General features: G+C 36.4%; 1 protein-coding gene across 1 annotated transcript in view; it reads left to right on the top strand.

The window, feature by feature from the left end:
* LOC116231794 (adhesion G protein-coupled receptor A3-like) overlaps positions 1–18,217 on the top strand; it is a 254,504-nt gene extending 236,287 nt beyond the window's left edge. The window contains exons 18-19 of the mRNA XM_090145294.1: positions 10,735–10,830; positions 13,990–18,217. Coding sequence (XP_090001420.1) covers positions 10,735–10,830; positions 13,990–15,211 — 1,318 coding nt within the window. The 3' untranslated portion in view covers positions 15,212–18,217. The remainder of the gene's footprint in view (positions 1–10,734; positions 10,831–13,989) is intronic.
* The last annotated feature ends 4,276 nt before the right edge of the window (positions 18,218–22,493 follow it).

Raw genomic sequence — 22,493 nt, 5'->3', positions numbered from 1 at the left:
AGGCTTTTCACATCAGAAACAATTCCTTTCATATGTTCTCTAAAAATGTGAGTTTGAGTTTCTGATTACAAAGGCTTGATAGCTTTAGAGAATCAACAGAAAGGGTTTTGTGGTTTCCATGGATCTTCTGAGTAAATGCTTCTCAATTTTAAATGGCCCTCTGGGTTTGTGACTGAATACTTCTTGTAAACCAAGAAGATTTAATAATCAAAATGATATTATTTTTATTTAGTATGTGGTTTCTTCATGTCTTAAATAAGACTGTTCTCTCGCTTTGCCTGAGGACACATCTTGCTCTAGCTGTGTGATTAGATTTTAGATACATGCAGTTGAAAATAAACCCAATTACCTAAATAGATGGAAGGTAGAAGTAAATTGTGATTAGCATACGATTGTAAAACCAGAGATGCAGAAGCCTGAAACACTAACTCTGTTTAATTTTGATGATGCAGCACCTAATCCTTAAAAATATTTTAAAGATGTGGCTTTTATTACCTTATCAGTAATAACTCCAGACACAGTAAGAACTCTTTAATACTTTGAAATTTTAATATTTAAAAGCCAATAGAACTACCTCTATTTATATCTATACAGGGACAGTAAAATATCTTGAGTCTTCTGAGTGGATATCATTTTAAAATATGCATAGGATACACCGAACATATCTAAATTAAGAAGTGAAAATTACCATTTTTCTGTACACTTAATAAAGCAATTTATAAGGGGTGTGGGTACCTAGAAATGTGTATTATCCAGTGGAGAGAACATTTATAATTTTAAAATATTTCTGAGGGTACTCTGTATAACAGTAACCATCCAATCACTATTATGCTACAGAGACCAGCTGATGCATTCAGCAGTTTTACATGCACTTATCTGTGAAGCTGTAATTTTCATTTTCATTACAGAAAGCCCATTTTTTTATAGCAGAAATGGCAGCTTTCAAGGGGCAATGTTAAATTTCCTAAGCATGTTATTTTAATGGCCTGCATCAATCAAACAGGCTTTATAAGATGCTTGAAATGTTTCAGGGCCAGCAAAGATAAAAATGCTTTTTAGCCTGTTGTAGCTATGCTTTCTTGTTACTGTTTCCTTTCTGTAATTAGTAAAGCCAGCATTCATCACTCAAGAATAAGGAAACCAAAGTTAAAACCATTATATTATTGTAAAAAAAGTACTCTTGTTCAAACTTAAGATTCCTATTTATCTGTTAGACTTTGAGCCATTGAAGTTCATGTTTTTCACAACATTTGATGCCTTTGAGACCTTCCCACTCTATTGACTGAGTTAATCTAACATGGAGAGAGTTTGTGAAGTTCCTGTAAGTTTTACATGAGGAGATGAATGGCAAAGATAAAAAAAAAAAAAAGAAAAAAAAAAAAAAGAAAAGAAGGCTGAAATTACAGACACAAAATGTCATAGCAACATTTTTAGAAACTAAATAAAACTGTAAGTCAAAACTTGTTGGAAATCAAATTCCAGCTGTTTCAGTGACCATATGAAAGCTCAGTAGAGAAGGCTGAAGTTCTTTGCCACATGCCCTCTGGAGCAGGGTTTAATATTGCATGATATGATAGAAGATTTGCAAGAAATTGTACAAATTAAAAATGTATCTTTTCTGGAAATTCACATTGTATTTTTCTCTTTCTTCTAAACAATTTGGCTCCCTCTGGTACTGTGGGCAAAGGTCCTGCCCTTCATATAAGATCATTTATTTATATAAGAGAGAAAGGAAAAGAAGACATGAATTTAGAAGAGAATTAACGTATCTTCCCTGGAGATTCTTCCAAGGAGTTCCTGTATTCTTTTTTACCGTCTGTTTGCACACATCTGTCTTGAATTCAGCCAAGCAAAGCTAAGAACAGGCCACCTGGGTCTGCCAATACAGTCCCAATCTTCATGAAATCAGTTGCTGGACCATGCATGTCTTCTGAATAATTCTGCACATGTACAGAAAAAAAAAAAAGAGAGAGAAAAAATCAGCAAATATAACTAAGAATATAATTCTCCAGAAAATGAACAGTTTCACAATCTTCTTTGAAACTCATGGGACCAAAATTATTCAGGTGTAATGTGGTAATTTAGCTCACAATAAAAACAAGGTCTCAGAATAACTCTTTAATACAAAACAAAAAACAAAACAGATTTTGATGCTATTTTCCATATATCAAACTCAGTATCATATGAAAATTGGAAGATTGAAGAAGTTGTATTAGTGAATGTCAAAATATTTTATTGACATAGAATCCTTTTAAAAAAATATTATTTCAAAATTTAGCTGTGGGAGAATATAGGCCAGAAATCTCTTTAAGTGGCTTTCATATCTGATCCAAATTTAAATGTATTTCCTCATGTTAGTGGCATCATTTGGTTCCTTTTTCAGGTTTAATGAAATATTACATAAAGTAAAACCAAAGAAATCCATATTTTTTCTTTACAATTGAAGGTGATTCTACTGACAATCATTCAATAGGGTTAATAATATATGTAATTGTATAACTATGTATATATAGCAATAGAGTTAATAAATATATATAAATTAGGTATTAAATATGTGACAATATTATCACTATTTTTGCATTCTTTACTTTTCACTTCACTTTCATATCATATAAAATGGTATTGTATATATAGACTGTTAGAATTTCTTGTGTTGATGTGGGTTGATAGGTTAATGGTTCTTTTTTTCCCTTTGAAAGTCAGAAAGACATCTTGATGGTAATTGACTTTCTAAAGGTGTGCTGCAATGCTCAGTGAAGCAGTTGTGTTTGATTCAGTAGGCTGGAACTGCAAAATTATTTCAGCTAACAGCTCTATGCTGGAGTAGTCAAATGCCTGGAAAAATGAGGTAGCAATGAATTATCCAGAAAAAGAGTATCAGCCATTTTGCTACTAGAAATTAACTGTGGAAACAGAATTGAAAAATCTGATGTGTATTCTAGGGATGAAATGATTGTGTAAATAGAAAATAGCAAATAGAAAATAGCCAAAATATATTGGAAGGATGAGGCTTTAACTTAACTGCTTTTTTACTTTTTTGTTTTTTTTTTTTTTGTATCCATACATATGAACAGCATTTTCTCTCTGAGCTCTATTCTTAAAATATAATATATAAAAATATACATAGATGCATATGTAGGGCGCTCTGAAAATAATGCCTCCTATTTCTTTCTGTGGAAACTACAACATGTACAAAGAGCACAAGAATAGTATTTGATAGAGCAAATTCTCAGCTACAAAACACTATTTTCCAACGTAGTCACTACCATTAGCTATGCACTTTTGCCAGCACTGAACAAGAGCCTGAGTACCATGCTCAGAAACATCAGCAACAGTGGAGGTGACCCACTGCTGCCACTGCTGAAATGCACCGCTCACTGCCTCACTGTGGTTACATCCACTGTTTTATCTCCCTGAACATTCAGCAAGCATCAATCTATGTCAGTGGGTACAGTTTTTTTCTGCATGGAGGAACTGAATGGCACATCTTGTTCCATATGCATTTCCATGTCTGATGCCATTTTTCAGATTTCCCCTCTGCTGCCATCTGTTATGTGGCAACAAAATGTAATGTAATATTGGTGGGAACGTTCCACCACTATTGCCATACCACCAACAACCACCTCTGATGTCATTGTTCAATACAATGAAATAAGAGGTATTACGTTCAGAGCAGCCCTCATAGAGAGTCTTTAAGAAATACCAATATATTTATTTTCTTTATCATCAACCTGCTGTATATGTTACTTTATGCTTTCCTTCAGAAGTATACTCTGCATGAATACCTCCATATCTTGACTGAAGTTATTTATTCATTAAGCTTGAGCAGGAGTAGAAGTCAGTAGGCCAAGCTGCAGCACAGAACACGCTGTTAGAGTCTCTTTTTGATTTCCAACAGTAACCAAGGCATTCTCAAATAAAAAAAGGCAAGATCACCCTTCCTTGTTTTATGGAATGGCTCTGCAAGTTGGTCTAGCTAAGAAAGAATCAATATACTTATATCTGTGTAAATGAAGCTCATTTCTCTTATTTTTACTCTAAATTTTCTCTAAAAAATATTTTTGTTATAGAATTTTCTTAATATTATTTTTTCTTTTTATATGCATTTTTTCTTTTCTATTCATTCTTCTGACATAAGCTGTTCTAAAGGTAAAGTTGACAGCAACTGTGCTGTCAGTTTGTAAATTCCTGTTCATCTGCAACATACCAAAGTACACAGATGGGCACACTAGCCATGAAGGATGTTGAAAAGAGGTTCAGCACATCTCCTCAGCTTCCTCCACTGGCAGGGCTTAACCTACCACCAAAACAACAATGCATAAGAAATCATTTGACACAGGCAAACAGGAAGAAAAGCTCAGTATGAATATCTAGCGCAGTGGACTGATAGAGGAAAGTGTTTTTTAAACTGTTTCATAGGTGAGGCTTAATATTTTCTATCACTGGTTAACATCCTCCCCATTTATTGTCTAGGTTCCTGTGTTAAAGTCTCTAAGGCGACAGCAAGCAAAATATTTAAACTCCAATATTGCAGCCAGTTTTACTAGAAAATTAGAGCCTGGTTTTGTTGAATTGAGGGGCTGGACATCTTAAGTTGAGCAAACAAATCTACAGAGCATTTTCTTAATGACTTTGTCATTCATCTCTCTGTGCTTTAGTTTCTGCTTCTAAATGGAGATTATATATATTCTCACAGGAACATTATAAAGATTAATTAATGTTTGTGAAGTTCTTAATTTGCAATAAGATGTAGAAGAAGGGAACATGTATAAAACGAGTAACTACCTGTCCAGTGAGCTTTGCTCCGTCAGTGCTGAATGAGTGAAAGGTCTTGTGGAAAAAAATGAAATGTAAACAGACAGTGAAAATGAAAAAGAATATTGTCACATTAAAGGGCTAGATGGAATTTCTGCACAACTCTTCTTTTTTTCCTTTTTTTTTTTGTGTGTGTGTGTGTGTGTGTGTGTGTGTAATCCCTATGTTTATTTTATATTTGCAAACAGGAAAACAGTGCTTAAGAAAAACAGGCTATTTCTTTTCAGCAAGGTCATGAAGCAAAGCTCACATCATTTTTGTAAATATATTTGTAAATCAAGACTATAGAAGAGAATCATTCAATTGGAAGGGACCTTCAAATGTCATCTAGTCCAACACCTAGCTATCTGGGAATAAGATAAAAAATGTCTTTTTTTTTTCTTTAAGGTACATTTTGAAAACCATCTCATTCTTTTTCTTCATTTTATTAAAATTACCAGGGAAAAGAGTTATGAAATAATATGATGCATGAAAAAATCAAGAAGAATAATTTGAAAATCAGGCTTGTATATGCTTCAGCTTTCTACAGAGCAGCTACTTAACTGTCTGCCTGCCTGCAGGGTACTTGAACTGTGGCATCTGTTTAGCTCAGAAGTTAATGACCATTTTCTATATGGATTATTTTCATAAAGATGTTAAAATCAAATCCCAGCTCAAGGAAAAATAAAGGGGGAACTCTTCTTGCTGTGATATCTTTTTTATTTTCATGTTTATTTTGCAAGAAGCTAATAGATTTGACATCTCTTCCTACATGACCTGTACCCTAGAAGTGAAGCTAAGTAGATTCATCTCTATTTGTACTGGTGAGAAAGAGAGGAGGCAATGGTATCCTTACATATGTAACATGTACTTTTGTACAACTGGGCATGTAGAGAGTAATATTTACAAATGCATTTTCAGCAATAAGTGTGGGGCTTATAATAACTAATAACTTACTTGTCCATCACTGTTATGCAGAAAAAAACCCCAAATTTTAGGCAATAAGGTTAAGCTCACAAAGCCAAGGTCTCGTGCACTTTTGAGCACAGGAAGAATTCATTCACAGGTTTGGGCTAGAGAAAAGCCAGACACTCCAGCAAGAAATTCATCACTCGGTAGAACTCTCTTTTCGCTTAGTGGCTTACTGTGTAATAGTTATGGAAATAAACTTAGAAGAATATACTGTATGTTAAGATAGTAGAATTGATGCTGCCTGCAGGCTATTGTAGTCATTCTTGCTGACATTATCCTGTTTCTATCAGATTGGCTCTGTAGCTCCCAGTATTTTGTAGTAGAGTTTGCCTTACAGGAGGAGCAGGAGAAGCTGGAAAATAGTAAGCTGTGATGTCATCAGTGAGACATCACCCCAAGCAGTGTCTGCTTGTGTTGGGGATTTTGGGGGGTTTATGTCACTGCATGTAATGAAAAGTATGGTACTTATTGGTCTCAGGTGGCTGCAGCAGAACTTAGGGGGTCCCTCCCTCTCCTGTTCATTGAGTTTGGTTCCTCCCCTCACAAATTACTGCAGACCATTTGTGTGTGCCTGCACAGCCCGGCTTTCAGGCCTTAGGTGTTGCCCACATTGCAGTTGAGAGGTTCAACTGCAGCACACAGAAGCCTACCAGAGAAGCTTTAATCTAATTAGCTCGAATAATAACATTAGCGAAGATGTGATAGAATGAGCTTCAGTAATAAATGCACACTGATGTGAAAGCCTGCTAGGAATCCTCAGGACATCTCTGGGTGGCCTGAAACAACAATATACAAATTTTTAGAGCTGTTCCCTAAGGCTATTGAAGCAACAGCTTGGCAGTAACTTCAAAGCCCCAAATCACCCCACAGTCTTGCCTGTAAAACAATGCTAAAATATTATATAAATAAACTGCTTGTCAAGATCAATTTTTAGTTGTAAAAAGCTTTAATTTCTTCCCTGTTGTTTACCAGTCTTTAAAGATCTGTGCACATGGCTATCTCAATTACAGCCAAATTCTCTGTGTTCACTGGCTCCATTATAAAAGTCAAATCTGTCAAAGCAGGCTTCTCCAACCTGCCCGTCTTCCCGCTGCTGTCTACAGCATTTTGTTACTGGTAGCCTGAGTATCACTCTTCACTTTTTTTTGAGTGGTAGAAGAGTAACAGAAGTTGATGAAATTGGCTCTGAGTCCCGAATTACTGAGTATTCTTTTGTGGAGAAGACAGCTGACTGCCTTAATAAGAAAAATAAGAAAATAATCTCCTAAGTCCCACAGTTCGTGTCACTAAGCCACAGATGTGGAACCAGGGCTTGGATAGGATTCATTTGAAATGTTTTTATATGCTTTACAAAAATCAGAAAAGGCAATTGGAAGATAAAATCTGCGTACTGCACCAAAGGCTGTAGATCTTTAAAGCTTTTAGACCAAGAGTCGTGAGAGGGAAATGTAAGTTAGTAAGTAAATGTAAGTTAGGCAAATAGAATTGGAAAAAGATTTCTTTTCTTTTCTTTTTTTTTTTCAAAATAAGAAAACAAAATTCTTTTTGGGAAAAAGAGATGGTGGAAAAGCATTTATTTGCTTTGTTCATCTTTACTGTACTGCTTGTTATATTATTTTTGAATGAGCATTGCTAAACAGGAACATTATCCATTACACCTGCAGCAGCAGCAGCAGATCTCATTGTCTCTCCATCTGCAGTCCTCAACATGGATCACTTCAACAGATCTGGTATATTTGCTCAATGTATCTGTTCAGTCAGCTCTGTATGAAATATCAGGGGATTGCAGAGGGGACAATGTACACAGGCTCATCCTCCACTAATCAGGCTTGTATGGAGTATCAGGCAGATATTCACTGGCAAGGCTTCAAGAGTATTGGGATAAGAGCTTAATTCTTGCTCCTGCATGAACCTCAGGAGAAGCAAACCCAGTTTCTTGGGCTTGGAGACATAGTCCTGTATGTCATGATTTGCCTGATCCCTTCATTTAGAATAATATAGAAGCACTTTGTGTTTAAATGTAGGATGAGAATTAAGAAGTCTCTCTCTGAAACAGGCTTTCTGCATGACCTTGAACACCTGATGTCTCCTTGCTTGTTTTCTCATCTGTGCAACAGGGAAAATGTTTATTGGCCACACAGGGGGCCATGAAGCTAAATTAATTATTGTTATAAAGTACTTTGTTAGGTAAAAGGTTTCCTGCAAGTATGATCTCTAGCTACTTAGTGTCTATGTTTCCTTCACTTTTTATTCATACCCTATCAATTTTACTTCGCCAATCATCTCGTCTGGGTATAAAAGACAAAATCAGGAAAAACTAATGACTGCATTACTTAGATTGAATTTGTTTTGGTCTAGATTTCTTTATTTTAAGTATACTTCCACACAACTAACACCTGTATGGATTTACATGAACCATGTTTCTCTTCTACAGTGACTTTTTATTACGATCTTTTCTCCTTTATTTACTGCCTAGGGTATCCATGAGCTCACACAAAGGGACAAGAGTTTGCACTCCTATCCTTAAATTCTCTTTCATTATCTGTTTGATCTGTTTTAATGCCATTCCTTTTTTTTACTTCTCCTCTATTTGGCAGTTGTTTTTTTTCCCTTCAACCTTCAAGAATCACAAATCGACCAACAAAGAATCATTTGTACACACTGTCATTCCTATGTTCTATGTTTCTTTTGTTTTTTTTTTCAATGGGACAGGAGAGGCAGTGTGCTGTGCTGGATATCAGAAGAGCGTACCTTGGGTGCTCTGAAACCATTTGACTTCACCTTGTGTCATTTCTAAAATGTATTTTCTTTCTCTTAAATATGAGACAAGACAGAAATTTGGCTAGAGTTTGCCTTGTTTCTGAAGCACTTTGTAGCTAAATGCTTCCAGAACATCTGATGCTACTGTTACCGTGTACTGCAGGCTGCTGAGAGTGTGAGCTATGAAGGAGGTTATCTAACACCCCAATACAGGCTTCTTTGAGACTTTAGATAAGGATATGATTAAAATGCATGTATCCAATTTGTAGAAAGTGGCTGCACTGCAAAAAATGAAATTATAGATTGCATTGTAGGTAAATTCTATGGTGTAATCACTTCAGATGGGTTTGAAGTACAGTTTCCTATACTTGATTCTATACTATTTTTCTGCTCATTACTATTTCTTAGACAAATTGGAATTAAAGTTTCTATGCCTCATTGCTTACCCTAGTCATTTCCTGAAGTTTCAAAAAATGTCATTGAGCATGTCTTTGTTAAAAATAATAATAAGCTGTTAGGCTAGCTTATTCAATATGCTCAAATCAAGATACTCGCAATCATTGAATGAATGGGTTTTGTAAGGATGCAGCTTGTTCATTGGAATTTGTTGAGCTCTACAGAATAAGCCAAGTTTGAAGAAAACGTATATATTTAATGACTTTGAAGTTATAGAAACTGAAAGGTTTTTTGATGAATGTGGAGCATGATTTTCTCTGCTCTGTTTGCAACTGAGATCATACGATTGACTGAAAATGTTAAAGTGACATTTTCCAAAGCTTAGTTTCAAATTCTGCTTCACAATGAGGTGGTGGCAAGAAGTTAAGAAATTTTTAACACTGGGTTTTACTCAAAATGGCCAAGCTTACTATGTCTCTATTTCTGTAAACATGCTACCTTGCATGGACTCAAATTTCCTGGATATTGTATTGCATTTTAGAAAACTCTTCGCCAGATTCATATGTCCATATGTCATCAAGTTCTTAGTCCTTTTGGACAACATAACAGCAGTGACTGGGAAGTGTTTATATCCTTGCCTAATGTTTCCTGCAGCAGACAAGTGCTTTGAAAAGTAGCAAATTTTGTCCACCAAGAAAAGTGCATAGGTTGAAATAGAAAATAAGTGGGGATGTTCAGAGAACCAGCTGAGCTTCTAGGTACAGTGAAACATTTTTCCTGTTGTCTCTGAGCAGCGTGCCTCCCAGCTTTTGGATCACATGTGTCAGGGGCTAGTGCTCTCCATCTTAGAGACCACAGTTGTACAAGTGCTGTGCTCCATGAATAATTCTGTGCCTTGCTTATGTAAATGGAAAATATGATGACAGTATGTAATGCTGCATTTTAATATAGAAATGCAGGATGCCAATTTCAGTGAGACATCCCCTAGGACTTCAGTGTAACCTAATGATGATACACTGGGATGACTTCTGCTGCCAAGGAGTTCGGTGGTATTCAACCAGTTAAAGGGATATGAAACTATGTGCTTGCAGTCTTCAGATACAAGTCTTTAAGGAAATATTAATGCTTTAACATTCTTCTTAGATATTTATGATATTTTGCTGAATTGTTATAGGCCCTCACTTTTTAATGCATTTGTAGAGCTGGATATTTAACAAGTGAAAGAGTGTGGTATATGCAAAGTAATATTTAACCCTCCTAATTGCTCTAGATTATTCCTCTGTTTAGAAAATCTTTATTCATTTATTTATTTGCACAGTGGATTGTCCCTTCCCTCTTCTGAGCTCAACTCTATTTCATTCACTGTATTTCATTGGGAAAATTCTCAGGCTAAACTGTAGACAGTTGTCTGATTGTCTTAATACATCATACTTACATTTTTAATAAGTTTTGAATACAAATACACAGATAAGTGAATAAATATTTGTATTTGGAATTTGTTTTTTTTTTCATTAGACAAGGCATTGTTCTTCATATGACTGCATAAGTAACTACACTTTCTAAGGATTTACCAATCAGTCAACAGATTTTGAAAAGTGGGTCCTCTTAAATATTAAATGTTAAGCTGTTCTTTTCGTACAGTTCTTTAAGTACAGTGCTTATTGTGGCAATGCTTCATTTTTGCTTTTCCGGGTTTAGGGATTTCAGTCAATATTGTATACTCAAAAAGCTTCAGAAAATAATGACTGTTTAAATAGAACTATTCAGCTACAAGGCAGGAACATCAAAATATCACATTTTATCTCTCAACAGATTTTATCTGATTAGTGGTGGTGTTCCTTTCATTATATGTGGGATTACAGCAGCAACCAATATCAATAATTATGGGATTGAAGGCAGCGCACCATAGTAAGTACAAGATATTATCATAAAACCTTTAAAGAAAACATTTTTTTATTCATATATTCTTATGCTGATAAATGTGACTGACATTATAAAGTATACAGACATGCCACATGGGATTGTATTTAATATGAAATTTTATGGGTTAATAGCTATGAAAGCAATAACTTAGTCTGGGGCTTGCTGCTTCACTTCCACCAATTTGACTCCTTTGTGGTCAATAGAATCACTTCTCATTTATAGAATCGCTTATCATTTACGCCTCAATAAGTGTGAGGATATTAAAAATTGACTAATGGATGGCATATTTAATGGGGCCATTAATTAACTTAATGAATTAAAAGTATTTAATTATCTACCTTGAATTGATATTTTCCAGGTAAGTTGTTTGAAGTAAGTTTTAAATTGTTACTTCAAAAAAGGACATGTAAAAATTCCCTTTTTCTTCTCTTGAAAACCAATACTTTTTTATTTGTGTTGTATGGAAATTTTCCAGTCACAATGTCTTTCAATGGCGAGACAGCAATCTCATCTACCAGTATATTAGTGTTCAGTATACCTCCACAAGCTGTTCAGGTGTCATGTTGTTATTAATTCTTGGCATGAAACATGATATATCAATGAACTACAGTAAGCTTCTCCATAAAATCATGGTAGAAAGTGAATCAGACTGTAAAGATAAATGCATTCTATGTAAATGATCAACAAGACAATGACTGATGCACTGATGGCTATATTAGTAGACTGCCAGCGCCTTGTTGCTAGTACTCTGGTGGATGTTACTCTTAGTTACTGCTTACAATATCTACTGTAATGCATTTGAAACTAGTTATTTTCTGGATGAGAAAAATGGAAACTGAAACAGAATGCCTTGTAACTGAGCATTTGGCTTCTTAGAAGTATTTTATTGGTAATCAAAGTTTAAATTCTGGTAATTAATTAGTACGCATAGTGGCTGTTTCCTCTGCCTAGGACCCAACTCACATTCATATATTTATTTACTAAATTATCAAGTTATCCAATCACTTATAATCAACAGTATATTAAAGGACTCTGATGATTTGGCACAGTTACAGAGGTTATACTTCTCTAATCATACTAACCATAGTCAATCAATACCTGGTAACACAGTCTACTGAAAACAAGGTACAAGTGAAGGATGCTTTTAAAACTGGGTAAAAAAAACATCTAATTCAACAACAGACTGTTAGTTTTATGCCTTTCTCATTTTTAATAGTATTAGCACAGAAAAAATGTAGATGTGCAAACTCGAACTTTTTTCTTTTAATGTAATTGATTTTTGAAGTGATCCACAATGAGATTTCACTTGAAGTAAGAACACCCCAAGAGACTGTTCCACTGGGGAGCATTCTGTTTTCCACTTTGCATCAAATATGCAGCTTTCAAATGTACTTCAAGTATTCACATAGCTTTGTGCTCTGTCCTTATTGAATTAAATATAGGTGATAACTTACCTATCTTTTCAAAGATGTATTTCTGGAAACTTTTCATATGCATGTCTGTCTGCAAAATATATGCTCTCTGAAGTGTTTCTAAGTTCATTAATAAATGGATGTATGTTTTTGTTTAACATTTAGATTTAAATGTATACATATATATAAGCATTTACACTGCAGTTTCTCAGTGAATATCCATTGGGACTGCATCTTCTTTAGCTGAGAGGTTCTCAGCCTGGGGGATAAATTCATTCTGCCATTTTTAGAATAATAGTAGATGATTCCTGGCTTGACAGGAATGTGATATCAGAAGGTTCCTCACTATGTTGGAGGGACTGCAACCAATCACTGATGCCTAAATGAGTATGAAGTGTCTCACAGTACCAGTTTTAGAGCTGGAATGGATCATGACAGATCACCTCATCTGTCCTTCTGACCCACTGGAAAATTAACTGTATTCAAACCATTCCAGACAGTTATTTATCTGCAGTATTTTAAACACTCCAGTAAGGTATATACCACACTTTATTTCAACAGCTTATTATCCTAATTATCCTAGCTAGAAAACTTTTTGAAAATCTAATTTAATTTTTTTTTTTCCTTTAGTTTAAACTCATTGCTTCTTCTTGTAGTCCAGCAGATCGGGAAAGCAACTTCTCTTTCTATCAATATATGCACTATTTAGTATATAAAAACCTAAAAACAGTCTGTAACAATGGCTAAAAGCAGATCAGAGAGAAGAGTAAAAGTTAGGCAAATATTTAATCTTGCCTCACCTCAAACCCAAATTCTCTGAGGGTCCATCTAGGATTTTAACAGCCACAAGTGTTTTCTTCTATAACTTTTATATTACTAGATCTCTCACCATCAGGAAAGTCCTGTTAGACTGCTGCTAAATTATACAACTGACTGAGTCTTATTCAGCTCATACTGGCCTGTGAACTACTTTAAACTACTCTGAAACAGTTATGGTTGTATTATTTAAACCCTAGCAAATAATAATCTATGCTATGATAATATTATGCTAGCAGTGCATCACAAAGAGACCTTAATTTTTTCTAATAGCATTCAAGTTGATATAAATTAACTTCCAGGAATTTTACAAACTGTTGTGAACCCAGAAATGCCATGTATCTCCTGGGCCTGCTCACTGTGGAGACTGCAACTAGAACGTTTTTCAATCTCCTCTTGTTACTCCAGCTGTTTTCTACTTTGGCAACAAGAAAATTCCTTAAGAACAATCTTTAAGCTTAAGAATTTACATCAATGTTAACTGGTACAAACCACTGAAATCTGAAAATTTCTTTTGCTTGCACAGATTGTATAAAATATGCTTCGTTTGCTTTTTAATCAAAGTATTAGAGCTGACATTTTTAATAGGGGAAAAAGTGTTGACATAAATGTCTCAAACTTCAGTAGAATTCTAGATTCTAAACTGATCTATATTTCTTGGAAATTTTCATGTTTAATTTGCTCTGAATTATAGTAGATGTTTTATTCTATTGAAAAATAGGAAAGTTGTCATGGTTTAATTGATATTAAAGACACACTTTAGCTCCAAAGAATCCTATCCAAACTTATATGGCCTGACAGTAACTTAGATGTCAGCAGGAAAGTTCAGTTTCACTTCCATATGTTGGTATGTTGTCCAGCACATCTGACTTGACTACAATATGTTCTTGACTCTCTCTCTTTTTGTTGTTTCCAGTTGTTGGATGGCATGGGAGCCTAGTCTTGGTGCTTTTTATGGGCCAGTGGCATTCATTGTGCTAGTTACCTGTATTTATTTTCTCTGCACCTACATTCAACTGAAGCGCCACCCTGAACGCAAATACGAGTTAAAGGAAAGGACAGAAGATCCGCAGAGAATGCCAAGTACTGAAGTGGGCCATGGTCACATTACAGACGCTGCGTCTGTTCCCCAGGCAGCCTGCTCCATGATTTCTTCTTCTTTACTGGAGAATGAGCATTCATTTAAGGCTCAGCTTCGAGCTGCAGCATTCACTTTGTTCCTGTTTACTGCCACTTGGACCTTTGGAGCGCTTGCAGTATCTCAAGGTCATTTCTTGGATATGATATTTAGCTGTCTTTATGGAGCCTTCTGTGTGACCTTGGGGCTTTTCATCCTTATCCATCACTGTGCAAAGCGAGATGATGTGTGGCATTGCTGGTGGTCCTGTTGTCCATCTAGGAGAAACACTTATTCTGTCCAAGTTAATGTGCGCCCAAAGGTCAACGTCAATGGGGACACTCAAGTTCATGCACCTTGTCTTCAGGAATCACCATGTCCCAACAAATCAGCTGTGTTTAATCATCCAGCTGCTAGCCACTGCAAACTCACTAACCTCCAAGCAGCTCAAAATCACGTTAACTGCCTTTCTCCCGTGACACCGTGTTGTGCAAAAATGCACTGTGACCAGCTACTTGATGATGAAGCTCATATTCATGTCCACAACGAGGGAAGCTTCAGACCCAATATGCACATTCATAGATGTCTGAAAAGCAGAACTAAGCCACGTTATTTCAGTCGGCATAGATCAGCAGGTGAAAGAGAATACGCCTACCATATTCCTTCGAGTATTGATGGCAGCATCCACAGCTCACATACAGACAGCCCCCACAGTACACATGATAGCCAGTCGGGTCACAGACGGGCCTGCTGCTCGAAAAGCGATCCATATCCTACTGTCAACCAGCCCGAAAGTAGCGACACAAGTACTGTCATATATAGTTGTACTAAAATGCCAGAAAGTGACACTGTGCACCATCCAGCTCATTTTGAAATGCATCCACGGACACAGTCATTGCCGTTTAACACAACAAATCATAATGGAATTCTCAAGGGAAACGTGCACGAAGCCATGATATACAGCTCAGATAGTACAGGAAATATCAAAACAGGCCCTTGGAAAAATGAAACTACTGTGTAGTTCATGGGCCATCATAATGTCTTTTCTCCACCTAAACCATCATTAACTTTGCTTTTATTCAAACCTAAATAAGATGACATAGTCATGTAGTTCATCAGCAAATTGTACAGCCTTTCCACCTTTATTCCCGTTTTCGTAATGAGAGTATAAAAAAGAGATTGTGAGTTTTAGAAGTGAAGTTATTTTTAAAAGAAAGTTATAAAAATATTCTGAAAGATAATTAGAAGATAAAGTGTAGACAACTGAATAAGAGAGGCAATATCCTTTTGTTGCACAGAACATTTATTTAGAAATACATTGTTGCCATTCATTATTCTCACTTTTGTTCTGTAGTAATTTCAGACAACTTTTATAAGCATATCAGCATCTTAAACTTTTACTTATTTATTTTTGTAGCAAAATATTATTACTGTGCCATGGATTTTAATCAGAAGTGACTATGGTAGAAATGATAAACAGGATTTTATAAAATTACAGCTTTTTAGAAGTACAAAAGTGATACTGCCTCTAACGATCTTCTGTAGCATATGGCCTGTAAAGTCGTGTAATGTACAGTCTCTGTTATGTCCTTTTTCTTGTTGGAGAGAAGTGCTAGGTAATGTCTCTGTTACATCTATGGTGCTGTATTGGTTGTATTTTGCATGACATATGTCAGGATATACCATTTACTGTTTTATAGTGTTACATGTGTTTAAAAAAAGAACAAAAAAAAAAGTGTTGTACAAGGCTGTGAAAAACCCTATTGATATTAATCTAGAGCATTATAAATCTACAGGAAAAAAAAATCACTCTGCACTAGTTTAAGTGGCACAATCCTTCGTATAAGGTTATATGATAGCTTTGATAAGGGTCCACTCTAATGTCTTTACAGAGCATGCACTACTCATAGTATGTGACACTGTGCGGTGTAATAGCAATCGTCTCAACAAGTTTTACACTCCTTTGTAAAGTATGCCTTTTGAACAAATCTGTAAGCTGTTCCACAATAACCTTTCCACATCTGTTAAGGTAGAGCAGTTTTATCATTAACTCTTTGAGGACTACAGTTATTTTCTTAAAAATAGCTTATTCTAATTCAGAGACTGTAAATATGATGTTGTCTATTTAGTTACATGCTCAATGTAGTCCAGAGTTGCCAGGAAAGAGAAGGTTCAATCATATGCCAAAACCACACCTTTTTAATTTCACCTCTTCCTTTCTAAAAATCTGTCTCCTCTCCTAGCAAACTTCAGATTGTCTTCATTCTTTAATGCAAATTTGACCTTCAGTGAACTTCTTTATGTTCATGATTTCTGCTTAATTGTAGGGCATCCCAGGGTCACTAACATTCTCTATTAACAACGCTTAACAAGGCTTCCTATGACAAGAAATTTTTTTCATGTTTCCATGAACATCTGGACACAAAGCATCAACTCACAGTACAGAACTACAACATAATGATCCTTATATGAAATAAAATGGCTTTTTTCAGATAGGAATGGTGCAGAATAATAATGGACCCCACAAAGTGAATAGGAGCATAGAGCTGGGAGAGAAATGTCTACAGTGGAAAGTGAGCAGCGCACCCATAAATAAGAGAAAAAGCACAATTCTGCATGGCCACAAGAGAAAGTTTTCTCTCATGTCTCAGCACAGGCTTACATAATTGTTACATTGCTGCAGAGAGGAAATAGAAAAAATCTCTAGAAAGGTCATCAGTCTGTGATTCTCTGTGCATATTTTGCAGAAATCTTCATGTACTTCCACCTATTCGTTGGTTGTTTTTTTGTGGTTTTTTTTTGTTTGTTTGTTTAAATTTTGAGGAGTTTATTAGTCTCTACCTTTTTTTTTTAGTATGTAGGGATGCATTTCCTAATAGTGTACATAAAGATGACAATTATAATTGTTAGAATGTTCTAAAAACATGTAAGTCAGATGAATGTGTTCTGCAGTGTTGCAGGTGGGAATTAGTACTCAAAGGGTTAATGCTCAGTATCTGAGTGCAAGAAATCTTGTTTTTCTGTATTTTTGTAAATTTGAAATATATATTGTAAACTCCAGCAGTGCAATGTATCCATCTCAGATTGTGTATTTTTAAAAGGTGAGCAAGAAGAATGCACTAGGTGGTTGTCTAGTTTTAAGCCAATAGACAATAGTTTCATGACTGCTTCTTTAGCTAATACAAAACAAAACAACAAAAAAAAAGAAATGCCTGAGCTTTATTATGTATATGCTGTATATGCTTGGACTGTCTCTAAACTAAAATACAGTATTTTTCTTTGTTTACATAATGAAATATTTTCTGTTCAGTAATTATTTTCTTTTCATCTTACTTTTACTCATTCCACATAGACAGTGAGCCCTAAGCAAGCATAGACATAATGTGAAATACCACTTCTCTGTGTCTCAGCACTATGTATATGTATATTCTGTACTAGCAAAATCCTAGGGGGGCTGTAGACCATTATGCAAAATGTTACACACGCGCACACACACACACACAGAGCCAAGTGACATACTCACTCTGCAAGAACCCACTCAGTGAGCTCCTCTATTCAGCTCGTGTTTTAATCACCTCTGTTATTTCATCTGAGAGGCTTGTTCAGTCTTCATAATGGCTTACAAAAGAGTAAATAGGTGCTGCTTTCCACAGAATATCTTGTGTGATAAAACTCTCTGGAATTCAAACGTAAAATATTAAAACACCTTTCTTATGTGTTAAAAAATTAATTTAGTGACTATTTCTGGGCTAATTTGGAAGAAATGTGTTATGCAATAATCTGTTTGCATATTATTTTTTCAGAAAATATACAGTATAACTACAGAGTAGGAGAACATGATATTAAATAAATATAAAAATGTTTTGTAACATCAAATTTGACCAAAATGCTTTTTGTGCTTTTGACTTTTCTTTTCCTTACGATAAAGGAGATAATTTCAATGCTTTGGGAGTCTGGCTTTGTTTTATTGTGCGTTTCTGGTCCATTGCAGTCAGTGAGCCATCACTACTTTACCTGATTTTCTTTCCTATAAAAATAAAGTCAATGAAATAACAGGAATTTAAGAGATATATTGTCCTAGTAAATTCCTTCTGGACATAAACATTTAATGTGCTTCAATGTCAGCACTAGTTTTGGTGATTCATTTATGACATAAAAATGACTGAACAGACTTTTACCATTCACTTTCTGTCTGAGATTAAACAGGAAAAATTTCATCCACCAAAAGATAATTTTTGAAGAACAATGCAATCAACAGAAATCAGAAGTTGTTATTACAGTACTACGAGCATAAAAATAGGCCCTGGTGTGCTGTATGTGGTGTTCTTCTCTGGGTATAGAAATGACCGAATTCAGATCATCAACCTGACTCCATTTTAAATCACAGAGACTTATATACAAGAGATATACAAGAAGAACTCATACCCAGCCTCATTAAAAGAAATTATTTTATGTCAGCTTACCTACAACGTCTGGCTTGATGGAATGAGAGTGAAAGAGCAAAACAGATTTTGTCATCAGAAAAGTCTCAGTTAGAGGAAAGATTTTTGGATGCTCTGTCACAAAGCTGCTTTAGGTTCACTGCATGTGGTAACATGAGCTGAACCAACCCGGATGCCCTGAAGATTTGCATATGCTCTTGGACAGAAAATCATCAGGACATACAAAGCTGACTGTGACTCCTCAGAGTTGAAGGCATATTCCTCTGAAAATTAGATTCTGGAAAGAATGATTCACCTGTTTTTTCACAATGAAGAGACTGACATGGGAGCCTTGTCCACTCAACTATTTGAAAGCAAAGCTGACATCAGGAGCAGGCCAGTAACCTTTTTAACATAGCATCTTTGTTACATGGAAACACAAGGAAAGAAGAAGGGTGTGATTCTATCTATGAAGGAGATCACCCATAATCTCACTGAGTTTTTGTTGCCTGTGCCAAGGAATGTCAGGCCTATAAAGGCATGAGCAGCTCAGTAGCTTTGCAGAAATGTGGAAGTTCCTGTAGCAGCATCCTCTAGTTCACAGAGAAACTGTACATGGCAGCTGGATCAATCAGGGTCCATCACCCTGACTGGCTTCAGTTAAGCAATTTGTAACTCGGTGCTCTAGGCAGTCCTTACCCACTTAGTTAACACTGCTATGAAGAAAGCTTTTGGTTTGGATTTTCTTCTGCTTCACTGAAAATTTAGAGCTTGGTTGGATATTTTTTAATTAGAAATTTAATTGCTAAGAAGAAAACTTACGCTACAGATCACTATGACTGCTTGAATCTTCCTTTTTTATTCCTTTATTAGTAGGTTTGCTAAAGTGCATTAATGCCTATTTACTTATCCTACCAGTCTATTATCTGGATTTTCAGAAGCCAAACAAGCATCAAGTCAAAGATGGTGTTATAGGGCTCAGTTCTCTGCAAGCAGGGTTGAGATCTGGTTTGCAAGCTCTAGAGCAGTTCAACCTCAAACCAATATCATGCCTTAGGGTTGTGCAGCTGGTCATGCCTGAGAGGTAATGTTTTTTTGTAAACATGGTGTCTGTATCCCCCATAGGTACTTCTGTCTCTTTGCATTTTGATCTGTTTGAGCTCTGTGTTGCCTTGCAGTCTGAACAGCAAAATGACTGACTGTTCCCATCAGCCTGTCACTCGGCTCCAGCTGTTCCCTTAAGCTGCAGTGAACTGTTGAGCAAGATTGTCCAGCGTAGTCAGTGTTTTCATTTATTCCTTTATTCATTTCACACTATACACAGCAACACCTGAGGAAGGCAGCAAGAGGAGCTTATTTTAGGGTTAAGGGAGAAATTTGGGAGAAGACAAAGCAGTAAAATCTGATGGGTTTACCCATGATTCATACTCTTGTCACAGGATTCCTTTTTGTTAGCCTTTTTGTTACCGAGCTGTAAGCACTTGCAGTCATTTATTCCCCAATTCTTTCCATTGTAAGACTTTGCCCTCTACTCATTAGAACAGAGCTGAAAGTTAGCCATGTAGCTTGTTTTATATCCTCAGCAGTCATTGCCCTCAGAGTAGTTTAGAGAGTTCAGCTGCCCAAAGGAAGCAATGTTTTCATCAGAGAGACTTCAGGAAAGAACATTTGTCCACAGTAACTCCTTTTGGTGATATTTGTATGGTTCTGTCTGCAGGGCTAGGTATTTGAAAACCTTGCAAAGGATGGCTTTTATAAGGGCACATTTTGCTCTTTCTAGAAAGTAAGCAGTTCTGTACAGATGATAATTTTAGCTACCAAAAATATCTCAGTATACTATCAGCCTTTTCTTCAGATTCATGTGCCATGAGTGGGGCTACACTCACTGATTACATTGTGCTACAAATTACAGGAATGCTGTAGCACCTGGAGGACCCACTCTATAAATTATTTACTTCAGCTGGAATTAGAATGAAAGGCAGGTAGCCTTGATTCTCTTCTCCTCTGCTAAACTCTCCAGCTTCTCTTCTCTTAGAGACACCAAGATGGCAGTTTTGGAGGAGGAAAACTGAAGAGATTGAGCTTCTAGCAGTAGATCGAGTTGTATGAAACAAGTTAACTAGTAAGAGAGAAGCTGGCATACCCTGGAAACTGCAACAAGCTGGCTTAGGGGCCTGTTTGAAGCTGAAGGGGTAAGGAGGCTCATAGTTGATAAAAGTAACGGGGACATAAGGAAGAAACTGTGACCAAATTGATAATGGAGAAGGGAGAGTGTGGTGAAACAACGGTATCCATCCTTATTTCCAGGCTGGATATGTAAGTTAAGCTTTGTGATTTCTCTGTAGTCAGTAAACATCTGAAAACCCACTAGCAAATTGCCTTTTCTCTTATAATGTTGATCCTCATAATAAATGACAGCATATTAGTGCTGTCAGCTATTCCATTAGCATAAGTGTCAGAAATCTCTGTAATGGATCACAGATGCTCACAGCTGTTGATTAACCAGATAGCGGTTCATGTGCCACATGATAGAATTTCTTTGTCTTTAATAGGCTCTTTCAAAATCCAGACACTATCACAAAAAAGACAACCGATTTCAAACAGTGCTGGTGAGGCTCAAAGTCAGACAAAGAAAATTGGGAATGTGTTAGAATTAAGGCTGCTTTTGGAATTTCCACTGGCAGCTTGGCTCTGTCTTTTGATGTTGTTTTTAACCTTTAGAGTGCATTCTCCTTCCTAACACCTTGGCTCTGACTGGCCTTGGCCTTCTTTTCCCAACCTGACTTCTCTATCCTTCCCTGTGCTGCATGCTAGAAACAAAGTAGCTGGGAAGACTTCTTTCCTTTAAGCTTATCCTGCTTAGGGCCTCTTTTGAAAAGGATTCGAGGAGGTGTAGGACTCTAGCAACTCATGCTGATGTAAAGGCTGCCTGCAAATGTCATCTTCCCCTGCAGCAGATCTGTATCTGGAAATCTTCCTGCTAGAATAGATAGCAGAGGCTGCTGAGTAGGGCACCCATGCATGATTCTCTATGCTGCGTGTTGTGCTAACTTTAGGCAGTAAGGAGTGGGTGTGCTTTAATTTTGGGCACCACCCAACAACCTCCTTAAGCCCACAGCTGCCTAACAGAAGGGAGGGAGCTTCAGCACAGAAATGTGCACCTTAGTCTCTGTTTGTTACACAAAGGTGTGAGCTCCAGGAAGGCCCTCTCCCTCCAAGCGCTTGGTGCCCCATTGCTAACCTCAAGCCCATTGCCCAAACCAACAGCTAGGAAGCTCCAGGTGCCATAATATGGGATGGTGTGAGGATGCATTATCAGCATGGAGGACTGGTTTATCTATCTTGTGTGATACCTACAGAAGCTTTCCCAACACTTATACATGGGAAGGAAAAAAAAGCAGGGCACAGAGAGCTAAGTTACCAGTTAATCCCTACTGGGATAGTAAGGGGACTATTTTAAGTGCAGCAAGAGCTAAACCCCCAGCCATTCTCAGCACAGAAGCCTTAATTCCAGCATTATAACAATGTTGTATTCCACCTGACAGCACAGCACAGGCAACGTGACATACAGTCAAGGACTATAGTACATCGAAAGTAACTACACTTCACCCAGAATGCTCTTCTCCTGGGTAAAAATAAGCTGTATGCAGTTGTACTGTAGAAATATTTTCTGCATTCTCTGATACATGGATGGACTGGTTTAGATTAAGGATCTGTTTGGTTTGGATGTGCAGTTAAATATTTTTGTAATATTTAAGAACACAAAGATACATTTTTATTATTATTAGTTTTCCTTGACACAAAGAAAGCTAATCATCAGTATTACACTGAGATGTTATTTTTCTTCAATGTGTAGCTGATACAAAGCTGGAGAAGTGCATG

The sequence above is a fragment of the Phasianus colchicus genome, chromosome 8 (assembly GCF_987193195.1).
Source record: "Phasianus colchicus chromosome 8, bPhaCol1.hap1.1, whole genome shotgun sequence".
NCBI lineage: Eukaryota > Metazoa > Chordata > Aves > Galliformes > Phasianidae > Phasianus > Phasianus colchicus.
The sequence above is the reverse complement of the archived record's forward strand: the minus strand, read 5'-3'. Positions and strand labels throughout refer to the sequence as shown.